The sequence below is a fragment of the Canis lupus genome, chromosome 10 (genome assembly GCF_003254725.2).
Source record: "Canis lupus dingo isolate Sandy chromosome 10, ASM325472v2, whole genome shotgun sequence".
Lineage (NCBI taxonomy): Eukaryota > Metazoa > Chordata > Mammalia > Carnivora > Canidae > Canis > Canis lupus.
Window position 1 is genome coordinate 57,331,932 of NC_064252.1, and position 20,744 is coordinate 57,352,675.

At 37.4% G+C, this 20,744-nt stretch overlaps 1 protein-coding gene across 2 annotated transcripts in view; it reads left to right on the forward strand.

Annotated features, from left to right (window-relative positions):
- CFAP36 (cilia and flagella associated protein 36) overlaps positions 1-19,162 on the forward strand; it is a 28,990-nt gene extending 9,828 nt beyond the window's left edge. For both annotated transcript variants that reach the window (XM_025467561.3, XM_049115539.1), the window contains 7 exons: positions 6,591-6,705; positions 10,793-10,880; positions 12,801-12,852; positions 14,974-15,076; positions 18,049-18,188; positions 18,329-18,478; positions 18,998-19,162. In XM_025467561.3, the coding sequence (XP_025323346.1) occupies positions 6,591-6,705; positions 10,793-10,880; positions 12,801-12,852; positions 14,974-15,076; positions 18,049-18,188; positions 18,329-18,478; positions 18,998-19,099 (750 nt within the window). In that variant the 3' untranslated portion in view covers positions 19,100-19,162. The remainder of the gene's footprint in view (positions 1-6,590; positions 6,706-10,792; positions 10,881-12,800; positions 12,853-14,973; positions 15,077-18,048; positions 18,189-18,328; positions 18,479-18,997) is intronic.
- Positions 19,163-20,744: the final 1,582 nt, after the last annotated feature.

Here is a 20,744-nt window from a genome sequence, read left to right on the forward strand (position 1 = left end):
TTTTGGTGTAAGTGTAATGCTGGCCACATAAAATAAGTTGAGTATTCCCTCTTCTATTTTCTAGAAGAGATTGTGAAGAATTGGTATAGGTTTTTTTTTTTTTTTTTTGAGGATTCTTATCTAAGGGCAGATTTTCATATGCATGTTCAAATACATGTAAATCCTAATCTGAATCACACAGGGAGAGTTGGTGAAACAATAGCATGGACACTAAGTTATATATAGAAGAGATAGTGGACTTCAAAGTCATACTTTTTTCCCCTTGATAATTTGAATCAGTATAAAGGCTTTTACATCAGTTCTCTAGGTTATGCTATTTAACTTCTGCAAGTAAATATTTAATCATTATTCTTTTGAGAAATAATATGAATCTGTAAGTTTTTTCTAAGTTTTATCTTTTTTTTTTTTTTTTTTTGGTAGAGAATTGTATAATTCCTTCATTAAATATTTGGTAGAATTTACGAGTGGACCTAGCTAGGCCTGGTGCTGTTTCAGAAGGTTATTAATTATTGATTCCTTCTTTTTTTAAAGATTTTATTTATTTGCGAGAGAGAGCGAGAGAGAGAGAGAGAGAGAGAGAGAGAGAGAGAGCACATACAAGCAAGGGGGAGGGGCAAAGGGTGAGGGAGAAGCAGACTTCCTGCTGAGCAGGGAGCCCATGCAGGAACTTGAGATCATGAACAGAGCCAAAGGCAGACGTTTAACTGAATGCGCTACCCAGGTGCTCCAGATTCCCTCTCTTAATAGATGTAGATATAGACAGAATATTCCTATCTATCTATTACCTTATTCACATTGTCTCTTTTTTCTTGCGTGAGTTTGGCAGATTGTGTTTTTCAAGTTATTGGTCCATTTTGTCTAGGTTATACAATTTATGGACATAGAGTTCATAATATTTCTTTATATACTTTTAATGTCCTTGGGATCTGTAGTGATGTACCATCTTTCATTCCTGATAATAGCAATTTATGTTTTTTCTCTCTTTTTTTCATTGTTAACCTGGCTAGAGGTTGCTATTTTTGAAGAATCAACTTTTAATTGTGTTGACTTAATTTTAAATTTAATTGATTTCTTCTCTAATTTCTACTGTTTTTTCCCCCTATACTTACCTTGGATTTAATTTATTCTTCTTTTTGTAGTTCCTGAGGCGAAAGCTTAGATTATTAATGTTAGATATTTTTTCTTTTTAAATATATGCATTTGGGATGCCTGGGTGGCTCAGCAGTTGAGCATCTGCCTTTGACTCAGAGGCATGATTCCAGAGTCCTGGGATGGAGTCCCACATCAGACTCCCTGCATGGAGCCTGCTTCTCCCTCTGCCTGTTTCTGCCTCTCTCTCTCTCCATCTCTCATGATTAAATAAGTAAAATCTTTTAAAAAAAATTAATGTTTATGAAAATAATAGATTATATTAAAAAATAAATATATGCATTTAATGTTATAAATTTCCCCTGAGCACTACTTTTGCTGCACCCTACAAATTTCGATAAGTTGTATATTCATTTAGTTAGAAATGTTTTAAAAAATTCTCTTAATGGGGATCCCTGGGTGGCTCAGGGGTTTAGCACCTGCCTTTGGCCCAGGGCATGATCCTGGAGTCCTGGGATCGAGTCCCACATCAGGCTCCCTGCATGGAGCCTGCTTCTCCCTCAGCCTCTGTCTCTGCCTCTCTCTCTCTCTCTCTCATGAATAAATAAATAAAATCTTAAAACAAAATTCTCTTAAAAAAAGAAACTTCTCTTTGGACTACAGTTAGCCTTTGAAAAACACAGGTTTGACCTGTGTGGATCCACTAATACACAGGTTTTTTCTTTTTTTTTTATAAATACAGAACAGTGCTGTAAATGCATTTTCTTTTCCTTATGATTTTCTTTTTAATTTTAATTCCAGTATAGTTAATATACAGTGTTATATTAGTTCCAGGTGTACAATATAGTGATTCAACAATTCTATACGTTATTCAGTGCTCATCATGATAAGTGTACTCTTTTTAATTTTTTTTTTAATTTTTTTTTTTAATTTTATTTTACTTATTAATGATAGGCACACAGTGAGAGAGAGAGAGAGGCAGAGACACAGGCAGAGGGAGAAGCAGGCTTCATGCACCGGGAGCCCGATGTGGGATTCGATCCCGGGTCTCCAGGATCACGCCCTGGGCCAAAGGCAGGCGCTAAACTGCTGCGCCACCCAGGGATCCCGATAAGTGTACTCTTAATCCCCTTCACCTATTTCATCCTCTCCCACCCACCTTCCCTCTGGTAACCATTAGTTTATTCTCTGTAATAAGAGCCTGTTTTTTGGGGTACCTGGGTGGCTCAGTTGGTTAGGTGTCTGCCTTCAGCTCAAGTCATGATCCCAGGGTTCTGGGATCGAGTCCTGCCTCAGGCTCCCTGCTCAGTGAGGAGTCGGCTTTTCCCTCTGCCCCTCCCCATGGCTCGGGTGCACATGTGCTCTCTCTCTCTCTCTCTCATGTGCACTCTCTCTCTCTCAAATAAGTAAAATCTTTAAAAAATTTTTTTTTGTTTTTTAGTTTGTCTCTTTTTTTCCTTTGTTGCTTCTTAAATTCCACACATGAGTGAGATCATATGGTATTTGTCCTTCTCTGACTGGCTTATTTCGCTTAGCATTATATTCTCTAGATCCAACTATGTTGCTGTAAGTGTCAAGATTTCATTCTTTTTAATGGATGAATATTCCATTGTATGTATATACTGCCTCTTCTTTATCCATTCATCTATCAGTGCATACTTGAGCTGCTTCCATAATTTGACTATTGTAAATAATGCTGCAGTCAACATAGGGTAAATACATCTTTTTGAATTAGTGTTTCTGTATTTTTTGAGTAAATACCCAGAGTGAGATTACTGGGTCCTATAATATTTCTATTTTTAATTTTTTTGAGGAACCTCCATAATATTTTCCACAGTGGCTGCACCAGCTTGCATTCCCAATCCACCTTTTTCTCTACATCCTCACCAACACTTGTTTCATTTTTTTTTAAATTTTAGCCATGCTGACAGGTATGAGGTGATATATCATTATGGTTTTCATATGCATTTTCCTCATGATGAGTGATGTTTAGCATCTTTTCATAGATCTGTTGGCCATCTGTATGTCTTTGGAGAAATGTTTGTTCATATCTTCTAGCCATTTTTAATTGGATGATTGGGTTTTTTTGGTGTTGTGCAAATTCTTTATATATTTTGGATACTATCCCTTTATTGGATATATCATTTGTAAATATCTTCTCCAAAAAAAAAAAAAAAAAAGTAAATATCTTCTCCTATTCAGGAGGTTGTCTTTTAGTTTCCTTATGATTTTCTTTCTTTTTTAAAAGATTTTATTTATTTATTCATGAGAGACAGAGAGAGAGAGAGAGAGAGAGGCAGAGACACAGGCAGAGGGAGAAGCAGGCTCCATGCAGGGAGCCTGATGTGGGATTCGATCCCGGGTCTCCAGGATCACGCCCTGGGCTGAAGGTGGCACTAAACCACTGGGCCACTGGGGCTGCCCGTCCTTTTCTTTCTTTCTTTTTCTTCTTTTTTTTTTTATGCCCATCCTTTTCATAGTAACATTTTCTCTTCTCTTCTGTAGCTTATTGTAAGAATGCAGTATATAATACATGTAACGTATGCAATATGTGTTAGTGCACTGTTTATGTAATTGATAAGGCTTCTTGGTCATCATCAGGCTATTAGTAGTTAGGTTTGGGGGAGTCAGAGTTATATGCAGATATTTGACTGCATAGGTCAAATACCCTATCTATCATAGGGTCAGTGCCCCTTAGCCCCACGTTGTTCAAGGGTCAACTGTAATTCTTTTACCCACATGTTCTTTAGAAGTGTGTTTAATCTCCAAGCATTTTAAGTTTTTCCGGCAATCTTTGTGCTATTGATTTCTAGTTTAATTCCATTGTGGTGTGAGAGGATACTTCATATGATTCCTATTCTTTTAAATTCATTAAGATGTGTTTCATGGCCCAGAATATAGTCTATTTGGGTGAATTTCTCATGTGTGCTTGAGAAAAATTTGTATTTTTCTGTTTTTGGAGAAATGTCAGTTTGATCCACTTGACTGAAGGTGCTGTTCAGTTCAACTAATGACCTTTCTGATTTTCTGCCTGCTGGATCTGTCTGCTGCTGATAGAGGGTATTGAAGTCTCCAGCTATAATCATGAATTCATCTGTTTCTCCTGGTAGTTACGTCTGTTAATGGAGGACTATAAGTGCATGAAATCACTCGTACTTTTCAAAACTATGGTATGATGAACTCTAAGCAGAGATAATAATAGGGTAACTTTAGGCTAAGTGTGAATATATTTGAATGTCTTGTAAACTCACGTAAGTCAGAGTCCTAAGTACTCAGTGTTCATTTTATTTGTTAATGTGCTTTTCTCAAACATAGACACTATCACATTTACCTTACTTCATAGTCTTCTGTCATAGTAGTTTGACATTTCAGTTAACTTAATGAATACTTAAGATTGTTGTTGTTTTTAAGGTACTTGCCATTTTTTTAAAGTAACTCTTATATTTAGTTCCTCTAACTGCCTTTATCAGAAGCGCTTATCCATTTCATTGAACCAGAAGAACCCCATTGCTATAAAGTTGTTAGGTTTGGTGTACCATTTTGATATTTAAGCAGCTTCTACAGGACCAAAACAATTACTTTTATAGGTACTTTTCTATTTAAAAAGTGCTTACTCACCTTATTTAATTTCAACACCCAGACAGAAAGTTATTATTATATTTCTTTCAAAATGCAAATGTTTCATATTGTAATACCTCTGAAATGAGAATGTATTTTACAATGTATAACATGTTGTAATTGGTACATGAAGTACAGGCTTATTTTACTTATGTGGAGTCTTAGATTCAACAAAATACTGTATTACTATTATTATTCTAGTACCAATTTTCAGATGAAGAAAGCTGAAGTTTAGAGAACTAAATGACATACTCAGAATCAAACACTTGGTACATGGTTAAGCTGGAAATGGATTTTGATATCATGGGCTCATTTTCTTCTAGTGTATCAATTGTTCTCGAGCTTTAATGTTCTAAGAATTATCTGTGGAGATACATGGGGATCCATCCTTTAGGTATATGGTACTGAGGAAGCGACCACAGCACCCATCCTCTAGAAATTTAGATTCATTATATCTAGGGCATGGTTTAGGAATATGCATTTCTTAAATGTGTCAAGGTACACACTTATGTATCAACTCAAACTCTGACTTGCTGTTAGAAGCTCTACTTGATACATTGCTATTAATAGCATTGCCCTTCAAGTGTTTATTAGTGTGAAGGATAAAGACCTTAATATCACTGATAAGAAGTCTAGGAAGCCCCAGAACAAAGTTGCATGCGGGCATAATCCTAGAAGGGTGTCTTGGCAGACATCACTAATCTATCACAGAGACTGTCCACAAATGTTTTCAATACTGAGCTTTAGGTTACAGCTTTGAATCAAGCCTGTCTGCTCTGTCCTGCTGTGGGTCTTTTGAACAGTGTATGTGAATTTAAGGGGAAGAAACTTTCCATCATTTTTTTCTACAGTTGACTCCTCATAAATGTCACAGAGAGCTGCTTTTAGGTTTTGTTTTGCTTTACTATATACTGCAGTTGTCTGGGATATGAGCTGGTCTCTGGGGGAAGGGCTCCTTCCTCTTTGCTTAAGCTGTTTGATAGAGCTTTTGTTGAGGTGTCTGACATTATCGTTGCTGCCTGCCTGGTGAACAATAGCACACACTTGGTTGCCTCTGCATGTGTGTTCAGCTTTTACATGAATATTACGTAAAACTTGAAATAAGATTTTAGTCAGGTGCATAAAATTTGAGTGTTTTCTGGGTTTTTACACATTGCAAATCTTATTTTACTTATTATTGATCAGCTTGGGAATTGGTTTTCTCTTTAATACAGCAATAGCTCCCTATAGTTAAGGAAGTGTTAATTTGGTACTCTAGGGTAGACCCCTTCATTCTTTCCCTAATGTGTCACATTTTTGTTTCATCCAGAAGATGATTTCACATCATAATTTCTGATTTACCTCTTACATGAAACTTTCTGTCTAGCACAGTTGTGTTCTCACATTACTAGTATCTCATGACACTTATTTTCCAGACTTCATTTTTTTTGCATTTACTTTTATTTAACTTGGTACTTTTATTAAGGGATAACTTTTTAGTTACCAATTTATTAGTAACAGTAAATTTCAAGTAATAGAATAAAAAAATATCATTATTTTGGCTGCAAAATGAATCCAGATACTAAAGTGGTGTTTTTAAAAAAGTAAGCCCAATTTCTATGTTGTTTTTCAGTTACTCAGCTCTGGTTCATTTGGAAAATACATCACCATTGTCAGCCTTAGCTTCTTGGGGTTCTGGGGATTAGGAGAGTCAGCCTCTTGAGAACCTTACATTAAAGGCTTTTAGAATCTTAAACTTTTCCTTTTGAGTCATCTGACCATAAATAATAATATGGCATTCTTGAATTAATAGAAATGATTCACCATAAAAATGATTTAAATGTGTGGGAAATAGTTTAAATGAAACTTGAATCTTCATCTAACTTTCAGACTTCTTTCCATAGGCCATTTTGCAACCTGTGTTGGCAGCAGAAGATTTTACTATCTTTAAAGCAATGATGGTCCAGAAAAACATTGAAATGCAGCTGCAAGCCATTCGAATAATTCAAGAGAGAAATGGTAAAATGCTAAATGCTTTTTTTTTTTTTTTTCAGTTTTGTCAATTCTGATTTTATTATGGTCTTAAATGTAGCTGCTCTGTGTAAATGTATTTCAAACTTGCTGAGTGAAAAGATTCAAGAATGTAAACTTCCCAATAAGTTTGTGTTTGCCACCTCAAAGAAAGTGGACCAGAATTTGATTTAATGGATGTTTTAGGGCTCAGAGAGCTTGATTTTTCTTCTAGCCATTTTGTTTATGAAATTCAGTATTTTTGAAAGGTCACAGTTTTAGTTACTGTTGAGAGAAGGTGACTAGTCTTTTCCCTCTGGCTTATTATTGTTAGGACCTTGGTAGGAGACAGTGGCTTTGGGAGTAGTTGGAGGGTTGTTGAAACACATATTGTTGCTTCCCACTTCTGATTCAGTAGGTCTGGGGTGGGACTGAATGCTCTGCGTTTTTAACAAGTTCCCAGGTGATGCTGCTGGTCCTGGGACCAAACTAGGGCAATGGGCAGGTATTGCACTACCATCAGGTAGAAAGGAAAACAGAACTCCAGGCCCTAGTAACCCTCTCTAGTTATATCTATTCCCTGACTCCTTTGTCTAATCTCATTCTATCCCTAGTTCTTCCTGCTTTTGTTCCCTTCTTGTGTATTTGAATTACATGTAACAGCTTGACTCAACACATCTGAGTTTCTAACCATACTTTTTTTTTTTTTTAAAGATTTTTATTTATTTATTCATGATAGTCACACACACACAGAGAGAGAGAGAGGCAGAGACACAGGCAGAGGGAGAAGCAGGCTCCATGCAGGGAGCCCGACGTGGAATTCGATCCCGGGTCTCCAGGATCGCGCCCCGGGCCAAAGGCAGGCGCCAAACCGCTGCGCCACCCAGGGATCCCTCTAACCATACTTCTTATTGTACTATCTCCTTTTCAATCCAGATTCAATCCAGATTCTTACCTCCTTTCTGATTTCTAGCTCTAGTATACTTTAATACCTATGTGTTCCTTTGCTCAATAGACTGGACTGATATTCTTGACCATGCCTATGTAATCTTTAATGGCTTGGTGGCAGGACCTTTTTAAAAATCGTTTCTTGAGGATGTGAGAACTATATTCAGTTGTACTGTTTGCTTTTAAGGTCTGGGACATCCAACATGAGCGTCTGTTGTTGCAGGGCAAACATTGGAGTGTTGTAGAGTCCTTGTGGATTCTCCTTTTATTAATATGTGAGTGGAGACTGTCTCTTAGAGCCAATAGCTATCTTGTAAAATCCTAGGATGCTTTTCACAGCAGGTGAGGTAGGAGATAGCATCACCCTAACCCTGAGTGATGCATGACACTGTGCTGTTGCTTTGGTGTAAATAAGCTTGGAAAACAGTCTGTCTTTCTACCATGGTTTACTTTATAAAATCCTTTTCTCTGAATGTTTCCTGAAATTATGCTTTATTCTAACCTATGGGATGGAGAATGTGAATAGTTATTTTATGTTTTTTTTTTAATTTAATTTAATTTTATTTATGATAGGCACACAGTGAGAGAGAGAGAGAGGCAGAGACACAGGCAGAGGGAGAAGCAGGCTCCATGCACCGGGAGCCCGACGTGGGATTCGATCCCCGGTCTCCGGGATCGCGCCCTGGGCCAAAGGCAGGCGCCAAACCGCTGCGCCACCCAGGGATCCCTGTTGTTAAAATTGTTCTGGGGGATCAGTTTTGATAAAAAAGCTAGTAAACTTGATATTGGCACTCTGTAGTTTTCAGGATGCAATTTAACTGGAAACTCAATTAGATTTTAATATAAAGGGAACAAGTATATATAGTTGTATTAGCTGGATGCCTCAGGCTGCCATTAGCAGGAAGCCTCAATGAGAATGTCCTAAGCAGTAAGAAATGATCATCTCACAAAACAAGAAGTCCAGAGGAAAGAGGGAAGGAAGACAGTTCGCCTTGATTAAGTTAGTGGCTCAGCAATATCATCAAGAATGTGACACTTTCCGTCTTTATACTCTGCTGTTCTCAGGATCCTCTCTCCTGATTGCACTCTAGCTGCATTGGTGAGACTCAACAACATCTCATGAAGAAAAAGGGTGTTTCTTCCTGTACATCTCTTTTTGTTAGCAGGAGAAAACCTGCATGGAAACCCCCCAGGAATTTCCCTGTCAGGTCCTATTGGTCAGGATTGGGGTCACATGCTTTTCTTAAACCCTCTGGCAAGGGAAATGAGACCATTATCATGAATCACTTTCCTATGATGGGATAGGGCTCACCCTCTAAGTACTTGGCTGCCTGATAATTAAACAAATCTGGTTTATATTAACAAGGGAGGATGAGGCAATGATGTGGAATAGTGCTGGTGTCAAACCATAGGGTGGGACTATTGGCTTACACTTAAATACAAACTAATACTTAGTTTCTGCCATAGCATTTTTAATGCTTGCATTTAAAAATGTAGCTTAATTTAGATCCAGGGATTAGGACTTTAGAGCAGTGTTGATTGTACTCAAACTGCGGACCCTTTGAAAATTGTCTTTGTAGTAAGAAAACTTCAAAGGCTCTCTGGATTCTTGCTTGTATTTTATCAAAGAATTTCAGGGGGAATGCAAATCAGAGCATTATTTTGATGGTTTTGAAGTATTTTATACTGTTGCATTATTTGTTCCTTAGTTCTTTTAATTTTCCTTAGAAATACTATCAGAGAATACTAATTTTATATCTTTCAACTGGAAAAAGTGCAAAAATGCACTTGAGATTGATTAGTTTTACAGCTGTCAGTTTTCTGGCTGTGATACTATCCTTTACTTTGCAAGATGTTACATTGGGGGAAAACTGGATACAGGGTGCATGCATAGGGAATCCCTGGGTGACTCAGCGGTTAGCGCCAGGCCTTTGGCCCAGGGTATGATCCTAGAGTCCTGGGATCGAGTCCCACATCAGGCTCCCTGCATGGAGCCTGCTTCTCCCTCTGCCTGTGTCTCTGCCTCTCTCTCTCTCTCTCTCTCTCTGTGTTAATTCTTACAGCTGCATGTGAATCTGCAATTATCTCAAAATAAAAAGTTTAATTAAAAATGTATTTAAACATCAAGGGGATTAGAATAATAAAGCTACTTTAATTTAGAGCAGATCCAAAATCCCATAGTCATCTGTGGATAAAGAAATGGAAGGTAAAAATTAAGAGACATGCTGCTGATGTTGTGGGAATATACTAATTATAGATATGAATAGAACACTGATTACCAGTCTACCTGCTTCTTAGGAAGATATAGGTAATAAAGTAAATTCAACCAATACTTAATATTACTTGCCACGAATTATTATTTGCCTTGGACTGAAGTTGTTATTGGCCCTATATCTGGAAAGGAGCTCTGGGGGCAGATTGTTTTATTCATCTTTATATTCCCCCTGAGGGCTTAGCACTGTGCTTTTTCCCATATAGTAAGCAGGGCCCTTTTCAGTAGCATCTGCTATAGTAGAGTATTAACATGCTGTTTCAATTAACAAAGTATTTTATTTTTTTAAGATTTTATTTATTCATGACAGAGAGAGAGAGAGAGAATGAGAAGCAAGCTCTGTGCAGGGAGCCTAATGTGGGATTTGATACCGGGTCTCTAGGATCACACCCCGGGCTGAAGGCGGCGCTAAACTGCTGGGCCACTGGGGCTGCCCAAGTATTTTATATTTTGTCTTGTAAACTCTTTTCACACTTAAAGGATACTTCTAGAGCATACTTTCATTATTAGGAGCTTAATGATTTCATTGGTATATCCTCAGACGGTATATGATTAGTGGAGGTGATAGTTTATATTAACTAATCTTAATTGCTATATTGTTATTTTTAACACGTAATACAAATCATTATGAAGAGAATTTCTAGGTAAAACTGGAGTTTTTGGTGGGGCTGATTCTGTAAAACAAGAAAAAGTAAGAAAAGACCGTTTTTATAAAAGATAATAGCTTTAATTAGATAATTCAAAGATAATAGCTTCACATTTTTAAGTGAAAGATATTAATAAACCGATTTGTACTTCTTGATGAGTTAGAATAGTGAGCAATAAATGTTTTCAGTTGAGTTCATGTTCTTTTGTGTGGTCTTTGATTTTGAACAGGTGTATTACCTGACTGCTTAACAGATGGTTCTGATATGGTCAATGACCTTGAACAGGAAGAGATGAAAATCCTGAGGGAAGTTCTTAGGTATCCTTCTTTAATTATTTTTTTTGAGTGGATGATTAGTAATGTTGTGATGTGATCTGCATACATATTTTCTCCCCCAAGATATTATGAACTAGTAAAAAAATAACAGTTCTCTACTGAAAAACCATAAAATGATTCATCACTGAATTTGTTTATAACTAAGTATAACATTTTTAACGGACAGAAAAAATGATTTTTAGATGCCTCATACCCTATCAGTCTAAATGGGAGGGGCTTCTTCCCCTCCTATCATGAGAACAGGAGAGCAGCCACCAGTGGGAACAGGCTGCTGTAGACCCAGCCTGATGCCTAGAAAGGGTACATGTAGTGGCCTGAGTGAGCAAGACACTTCATGGCTTCTGGACCTTGGTATTAGAGGTGACTCATTCCAGTTGTTCAACATTAGGAGGGTGGACATTCATACTCCACAGATGAAATAACTATCTGACTGGGTAGCAGGTAACCTGCAAGGGAAAAGTGGACAGTGGGAAGTGCCTATCCCAGATGACTGTCTTGCTGGTCTCTTCCTCACCCCAGTTACATGATTCTCAGCCAAATGCCTGGCATGAAGTGTGCAGGCCACTAAAGGAACATTTCTTTTTCCCTTGGGCCTGTTGTCTCTTGACCCCTCTGAGAGTTTTGGAAGGGAGCAGCAATTGCAGCACCTAGTTTAAAATGTATCGCCTTAGGGCAGAAGGATACTTGCAGCCACTGTGTCACCTGCAGAATGGGACCTTGTTCTCTGGGAGCCTTTCCTTTCTCTTCAGCTCTAACCATACACATGGCCATCTTCTAGCATCCTGTAGTTTCACCCCTATCTACCTTCTCCTCAATTCCAAACCTGAAGGGAGGACAAGGTAGGATGGTGATTAGGAGGATAGGTCTAGTGGGGAACTATGGGAGGAGCTCAATGCTTAATCCCAGGGGATTTTTTTTTTAATTTTTTTAATTTATTTATTTATGATAGTCACAGAGAGAGAGAGAGAGAGAGAGGCAGAGACATAGGCAGAAGGAGAAGCAGGCTACATGCACCAGGAGCCTGACGTGGGATTCGATCCCGGGTTTCCAGGATCGCGCCCTGGGCCAAAGGCAGGTGCTAAACCGCTGCGCCACCCAGGGATCCCAATCCCAGGGGATTTGAGTAGTTTGGAGAGGAAGGCAGGTGTGCTGGTGACCCCAACCTCTTCTGGCCAGATCCTATTTTCCACAGCAGGGTCAGATGGGAGCCTGAGACAACACAGAATGCTTTAAGTTTATATGTTTGAAGAATTAAGGATATTGTTAATGGGTTTAGGCGACTGGTCATTTTGACTTGAACTGGTTGCTTCTGTTGGTTGATTGGTGGTCTGAAAATTGATCAATATTGTACTTTTAGATTTTATTTTCTAAGGACTTTTGAGGGGAATGTACTCTTTAAAGTAGTAGAGCTAGTTATTAGTTATGGATGAGAGTTGACTTGGCTGTTTTCCTAAATCAGAGGCCTCCAGCGAGCAGTTTACAAGAACTGTCAGGGCATAATGATATCAGAAGAGCTTTGTGATAGTCCTGGTGCCACTGGAAAAACTAAAATGAGGGGAGAGATGGATCTTATTACTTGAAAGTGAGAGATCAGATTTGCCATTCAAGTTTAGGTTTAAGATTTCAAATGTGTAGGTCTTTGTTCAGTAAAAGGGTCATTCGCATATCCAGAAGAAATGGGTAAACCTGTGGTTTTTGTTACTATGTTATGCTGTATATGCTTATGTATGTTTTTCTCAGTTGATTCTAAGCTGCTTTAAGAAAAGCCTGATTATTTCCATCTTAGGTTTCCAAGATTCCTTGCACATATTGTGAGCTTAGTTTAGCATGTTGCTTGTTGAATATTTGTTCTTTGACCAAAAAAGAAAATTTACTTTTCTACCTTATTTTTGTATATTTCAGAAAATCAAAAGAGGAATATGACCAGGAGGAAGAAAGGAAGAGAAAAAAGCAGGTGCCCACATTAAGCATATTAATATAACAGAAGCACTTCATTTTTTTTTTCTTTTTGAAGTAAACTCGCCCAACATGGGGCTCAAACTCATGACCCCAAGACCACCAGTCACATATTCCACTGACTGAGCAGCAGGTGCCCCTCATTGCTGTTATTTCTTAAGTTTACACCTAGGTTTTGCTGCTTATGTGGAACTACACGGTTCCTCAGAGTATCATATTCTCTTGGCAATTCTAAGCATATTCACTTTATAACCCACTCAACAAACTACTTTTTAGATACCCAATGAACACTGAGATTAACTACAAAAAACTAATATCATTCCTATTTTGAGGGATTTCTTATAAGAATTTCCCCTTAATTTTATGAATAAGAGTCCATTAAGAATAATATTTTACTTCTCCCTCTCTTTGATTGCTTTACTGTTTTGAAACAGCAGCTGCAGTCATTCCTGAGGCCCCCTGTAGACTTTGATATTATTGGCCTGAAGCAGAGTGATTCGGTTATGATGTTTCCTGACATACTGTTCTTCCATTAGGAACTATTTCCATAAAGTGCTTAGTCTTTTCTAAGGATAAATTAAACATGTATCTGGCTGAGGTGAAGGAAGCTAATTTTCCTCTCCTCTCCTGTAGCTGCCTCTCTTTCTACGTTTTCCCAAATCTCTTTACAGGGAAGAGAAACTGCATAGCAACTGTCTCTCAGTCACCTGAAAGTCACTTTTGTTTTTTCCTTCAATCACTATCATACATGCTTGGATCATGCGCTATCTTTGAAAAGCTTTATTTTACTGCAAGGTACCCAATGAAGAGCAGAAGAAACAGAGATGTTTTAGGATTAAGGGGTGATTTATCTATCTTTAAGCAAATCTCCTTTTAGTAAAGGGAGGTGCAATTCATAGATATTAATATTTTTTAATGTAAGAGTATAGAACAGAAATAAGTTCCAAACTGCTATCAGGAGACATTAGTATTAACCCTCTGGTTTAGAGGCAAACTGTATTTGGCTTCTTTTTTTTTTTTTTTAATTTTTTTTAAGATTTTATTATGAGAGAGAGAGAGAGGCAGAGATACAGGCTGAGGGAGAAGCAGGCTCTATGCAGGGAGCCTGATGTGGGACTTGATCCCACGACCCCAGGATCACACCCTGGGCCAAAGGCAGGCGCTAAACTGCTGGGCCACCCAGGGATCCCCTGTATTTGGCTTCTTGAATAATACTATGTTTTAGGGGTATATGTATGGATTTTTAGACCTTTTTTAAAAAACATCGTATTATAAAAAACTTGAAACACACAAAAGTAGAACTGACATTATGATAACGAATTTTCCTGAGTCTATTACCCAGCATATAGGGGCTTATGACATGAGGTACATAATAATCTACACATGATGAGATTTTGCTCTGTTTTTAAGAAAAATGATTTATCAGTTTACTTAGTTCTTTCTAAGATTTAAATGATTTATTTGGTTTAAATATTCGAGCTTATTTTAGAAATGGAAATAAACCCATTTGTGGCTTCTTTGGGCATACCATGGTAATATATAGATTATTCTAAGTGGAAAAGCACCTAACTAATTCAGTAGATTTATCTCTCTTATTAGAGTATTTTTGGTGTCTTTTTCAAGGTCACATGAGCAGTAAGGGTGAAGCGTGTTTGTTTTTTTTTTTTAAACATTTAATTTATTTATTCATGAGAGACAGAGAGAGAGAGAGGCAGAGACACAGGCAGAGGGAGAAGCAGGCTCCATGCAAGGAGCTCGATGTGGGACTCGAACCCGGGTCTCCAAGATCACACCCTGGGCCAAAGGCGGCACTAAACCACTGAGCCACCCGGGCTGCCCGAAGCCTGGGTTTGAACTTAACTTCTTGGGAAGTCCAAAGTCCTAAGCATACTAGCTAGTTACTCTTAGCACTGCATGATTTAAAATGAGAATGTATATCTGCCTCAAAAAATAAAAGTTATAAAATGCTGGCACCATCTTTAAAACTTGGGAAAATCTCTTGTTCGTTATCTATTTAGTAGACCGTATTTTTTAAAGTAACATCTTTGGGTCCCCTAAGTAGTATATTAGTCAAAATTAATCTAAAATTGTTTTTAAATTGTATTATGGATTCCTGAAGTTATCAGAGGCTAAAACAGAAGAACCTCCAGTGCACGCTAATGAAACTGCAGAAATGAAGAATTCCCAGGGGGATGGTGAACATTTTGCACACCCACCCTCAGGTAAGGTTGAAGTGTACTGAACTTTCTCTAACAATGTGAATATATAAACATTATAAAGAATATGTTACTTTCTCATACATACTTAACTTTCAAAACCCCTGGGTGGGAGAGTTGAATGCCCATGGGTATTTAAAATTCTTTTTTAATTTCGCTATGGAGGTTGTAGGTAGGAAATACTCAGCTGACAGAGAGGGTGTAGTCCCCAGATTTCTAAGTGAAGCCTGGAACCCGAGCAGTGAGTAAAATTCCACCAGCCTTTGTGCCATGGCTGCAGCTTCCAAGATATGCTCACATTGCATTTGTGTTCTCTTCCTTGACCACAATTATATAGTATTTGTGAGAAGCTGAACTTAGAAAGGTAATATCGAGTTATTTTCCTAGTGAATCAAAGCATAACTAGGAAACCAAGAATTAGCCAGTTTATTGAGACGTTTAGTCAGGAAATATTGAAACTAAAAGTGATGGGAATCCTTGTGGAAAATGTTAGTGGATGAATTTGTTCAAGAAATGGCAAATCCATTTTCAATATATTCTGATTTTCTCTATAAGAAAACAAGAAATTCTGAAACAGAAGTTGAGTCATAATCACGAATTCAGTTCATTTTCTCATGTATTTCTTTGGCTTTAAATAAATGTCCTTTTCTTTAAAAAAAAAAACAAGTCACACAACTGAGATAGAAATTATGATCCTAAAAAAAAAAAAAAAAAAAAAGAAATTATGATCCTTATTTTTCTGTTGTCTTATTTTTGTTTTAGAAGAAATTTGAGGAAGTTGAGTGACTTGTCCAAAACCACTGAGCTGTTAAGTGGTAAAACTCTAACCTACTTTGGTCTTCTGCCTCATCCAAATCTTGTGTTTTTTTACACTTTAGTATATAAGAACTTTTATAATTGAGATAAGATGGGTTTGATATTTACCCATTGATTTTAAGGAACTATACTCTTAGTTAATAAAACAATGGGGCATATGAAACAGAAGCAGGTTTATGAAATTACCTTTCTTCTTTCTTCCTAGCAAATTTAACCATTTTTCTTTTTTCATAATCAGATTCTAGGTAGAATAACTTCATTTGAATTATGTTTGTGAAAGCACCTGCTTTAGATTTGTCTGAGCTCTTTTTAAATTTCCTGGCCCAAGTTTAACTTTCTGTTTTATGCAGACCTAAGTCCACACTGTTTCAGTCTTGTGTCTCACATAATTGGAATACATCTGCTTTGTCTAGTTCCTTATCTATTAAGAGAAGTTATAGAAAACTTAATCTTAAACCACATATAACTCAAGTATGGACTTAATGTGGCTCCGAATAAATGGCAGATAATTTCTAAAGTAATGACTTTAGTTTCCAAAAACTATTTTTAAGAATGAGTATATCTGATATTCCTGAAAATCATTTCATGCACAGTGATGGAAGTCCATTTTGAAAACCTAATTTGGGGAAGAATTAAAAAAAGAGTTAATTTCCTTTTTTCATGTGTTTCCTTGGTTCCTGCTAGAAATGGATGGCATCTGTTCTCAGATTGATGCAAAGAGTTGCCAGAGATAAGATGATCTTTCTTTAAGCTTCCTAGTTTTCTGATTGTCTATTCCTAGAAATCAGAGAAGCTAAGTATTTTGGTTTCAAGCACTTTCCTAGGTCTGAGTTAGAATATACAAGCTGTTCATAACTAACAAACTCAAGGCAAGAATTATCCAGAACAAGTACATGAATTGAATATAAATGCTTATGTGCCTGGGATCCCCCTCCTCAGAAATGAAACAAATTACCCTTTCTTCACTGTGTGCTTCCATATCTGAGGGTTAAGCCTACCTTTGCGTAAAGTCACCATCAGCAAGAGTGGCATGTTGAACAAGAGTTCAACATTGGTTCGTAATGACCAACTTGTTTGAGCATCTTTATTTTTAAGTTAATTCTGTAACTCCCTGTCTTGTTGGTTGGAGGTTAGTTCCAGCCTCATCTCTTATGGAGACTCTCCATACTGTCCAAGAGGCTTAAGGGCTGTTCTTCCAACCTCTCTGGCACTGCCATTAGTCCACTCACCCCATGCTAAAGCAGTGGTCCTTGGCAAGTTTTTTGCTCATGCAGAATTTTATTTCCAATTTTACTGTGCTGTCAAGATTTTTAAACATTTTGAGACATGTATATATATCATGTTCACCCATCCTTTGAGTTCTTGCTATCATTTTTATCTGAGTTTTTTTCTTGTCTCAATCTGCTTTCATAGTTCATGTCCTTACCCTGAAAATGTTTCAGATGAAATGTTTCATCTTAAAAAAAAAAAAATCACCTTGTCTTATAAAAAAGGCTCAGAAAAGCAACTAGCATGTTAATCTGGTTTCTTAATCTTAGCACAGTCACCAAATCACTGGAAAATATTGAGTGCTTTGTTGTGTCTGCTTCTAAGTTCTACTTAACTTTAAAATCTTTACATTTTCTTACAGTATTGGTAGGTTTGTTAAAGTTATCTTCAGTATGAATTATGAACAAAAAGTTGATATTGGTATTATTGTCTAGTACAATAATTAAAGCTTTAACTTCATTGTTCTGAAAACACAGGGTCACTTAGTTTCTTCTGTAAGCAAGTTTGGCAACGAGTTACATTGCCAGTAAGGGATTTTTGTGTACTGTTTATTTAGCGTATGTGGGAACCTTGTATTACATTCTATTGTAGTTCTAATCTTTAGACAAGTATTATACTTCTTGTAGCTGTAGTACCAAACAGCAGGAGCTTGGGATTTATTGAAATGTCCTTACTCATGAGTAAGAGTAGTTCAAGCTCCTTGAAGACAAGGACCATGTTTATTCTCACCCAGGGCTTGAAACAATCTAGGCACTGAATCAGTGTGTGTTAAGTAAAAGTGAGGGGGGGGTAGAAAAAAAGAAGAAGAAAACACTAAGCATTCTGGTGAGCCTAGGCTGGTACTTAATATTTTTTTATAACATTCTAATTGGTCTCTATCTAATTACTGCCAGAAGTTAAAGTGCATTTTGCTAATCAGTCAGTACAACCTTTGGCAAGAAAGCCGGAAATGCTGTCTGAAACTTCCTCCTTCCCACAAAAAGGCCTGAAGATCCCTGGCCTGGAACATGCAAGCATTGAAGGACCAATAGCAGTAAGTAAAAAAATTACTTTTTAAGGACTATGAAGAGAATGACAAAGTAATAGGAACAAACAATGTGAACAGCCATACACTTGGCTTTTGTTAGTATCTTGGACTTGAATTTAAATAGTTCCTTCTCTTTTTTGACCCAGAATTTATCAACACTTGGAACAGAAGAGCTCCGACAACGAGAGCGCTATCTCAAGCAGAAGAGAGATAAGTTGATGTCCATGAGAAAGGATATGAAGACTAAGCAGATACAAAACTCGGAGCAGAAAGGAAAGCCTGCTGGGGAGGTAGAGGTATGACTAGCTTTAGTGTGTAAAGCTTTGCAAATCTAGAGGTGGAATTGTCAAAATCAGATTGTGTGCAAGACAGCCTTGATAATGTTGCTTGTAGATCCAGTCTTATTAACCTCACTGCTGGTGTAGCACATGTTCAGTTTTTTCTAGGCCATGAGATCATTGTGATATGATTTTGTGAGGTTGAAATGATAGCGGTTTCATTTACACTTGTTTCTTTACTTGCCCTGCTCTGGGTGCTTATGGGTCAGCAGCCTATTTTACCTAAGCCTTTTGCAGTATTTTATCCACAAAGCAGCAACAGTACCCTCATCACCACCTCCAAGAGGCTTTCTTCCCTAAAAGGATTTTTGCAAAGAAGAGATTTAGGGAACCCAGTCCACATGTGGCTTTTTAAATTTTTATTTACTGAAAATGCTCTTTGAGGCAGTATGTTGGGAATTTTAGACAAATGAACCCATCTTATACTATAGCCAATTTTTTTTTTCTTTTCTGTTGTTTTGTTTTGTTTTGTTTAAGGAAATGACAGAGAAACCAGAAATGACAGCAGAGGAGAAGCAAACATTACTAAAGAGGAGATTGCTTGCAGAGAAACTTAAAGAAGAAGTTATTAATAAGTAATTTTAAAAACAACCTAGCAAAACAGTTCAAATTTTCTTAAAAATAAATTATTTAATCCTTAAACCGAGCTTGTTAGTTTCAAATACTTGTGTTCGTAAATGCAAATATAAGCTTATTATTACTACTTTATTAAATTTTGGAGGTAAAGGGTGGTGGAGAAGGCAGCTACTTGGGCTGAGAAGGGGTATAGAAAGCCGATAGTGCATTTATTCATTCAAACTTGGTTACCTGTTTGTTCTCAACACTGTGCCAAGGATACAGTAGTCAACTAGGTCATCAGGGTCCCTGCCTTCATGGGGCTAGTGAGAAAGGCCCAAGGAGCAAATTGTAAGAAGGGAAAAGTGCAGTACTATCAGGAGGGCTGGCCAAGCCTCCTGAGAAAGCAATGTTTAAGCTGATTGGAAAGCCAGTTGCTGGGAGCAATGGGAAGGAACACCAGGTCGTGGTGCAGGAAAGAATGAAGCAGCTAGTGAGGAATGGGCAGGAGGGTGAGTGTATGTAGAATGAGGGGGAAGGCTGGCATATGGAATTGGAGATAGGTGGGGTATTGATTTAAGGGCCTTGTAGGAAATGTGAAGATTTCAAATTTTATAATGGCAATGGGAAGTCACTGAAAAGTTTGAAAGCAGGGAAGTCATCATCACAATGTTGTTAAAAAAAAAAAACGTGTGGCTGCCGTATGGAAACTGGGGGAGTTCGAGTCGTGAGGGTACCAACTGTAAGGAAATCCAATTAAAAGACTAATCTCGTGCAGGAGCAAACAGGACTTGGAAAATGGATGTCAAAAATACTCAGGTACTCTTTTGAGAAAACCTACCATTTAAAAAGATAAAGGGAATAATCGACTGAGCCTTCCGAGGGGAATGAAGCTGCGGGTGTCGGGTCATTTTTATGTGAAGTGGTCCTGGATGGTTTTCCGTGGTGGTTGGCTTACCGAGAGTCAGAATAGTAGGATAAACCCTTCTTTCAGAAAACTTCCTGTGTCATCATCCAACAAGCACTCCCATTTCTAGTTACAGACTGCTCCTTCAGTTTAATTTATAGTTCCATTTTATCTCTTTAAATCTACAGTTATAAACTTTTAAAAAGGGAAACCGAAATTTATTTAGCTCCAGTCTTCAACCTGCAGAGAAAAACCAGCATTACAGTTGTTAGATTTTCATCACTTAGATGGACAAGAGGAAGAACTAGTGATTAAAACACAGAAATCTGTTTCATGTAACTTTTTATTAAAAATAGTTTTTATACTGGATACATGTTTACAGATATAATTTTAAGAGAACCTCAGGCATACAAATGTGGGCTCTGGCTTGCTTCACTGAGTGAAGATAAAGATATAAAAATCCTGATCTGCCTGAGGATAGTCATTAAGACAGCAGCTAACATGTGGAAACTTTAATAGTTATTCTTTCAAGGGATATTTTAAGCCCTGTTTTCATATCATTGTGGGTGAGCATATGTACCATGAAAACGGTTATCCTGTAAGTCAACAAAACATTCACATTTCTGCAAGAAGAAAGGTTATTAAGATGATGATTTAAATGTTTGACTCATGGCAATTCTTTAGAAAGGAAAATTAAACTCTTCATGAAGTATAAACATATTACTTCCTACTGGAACTTTAAAATTACTTAATCAGGAAGAG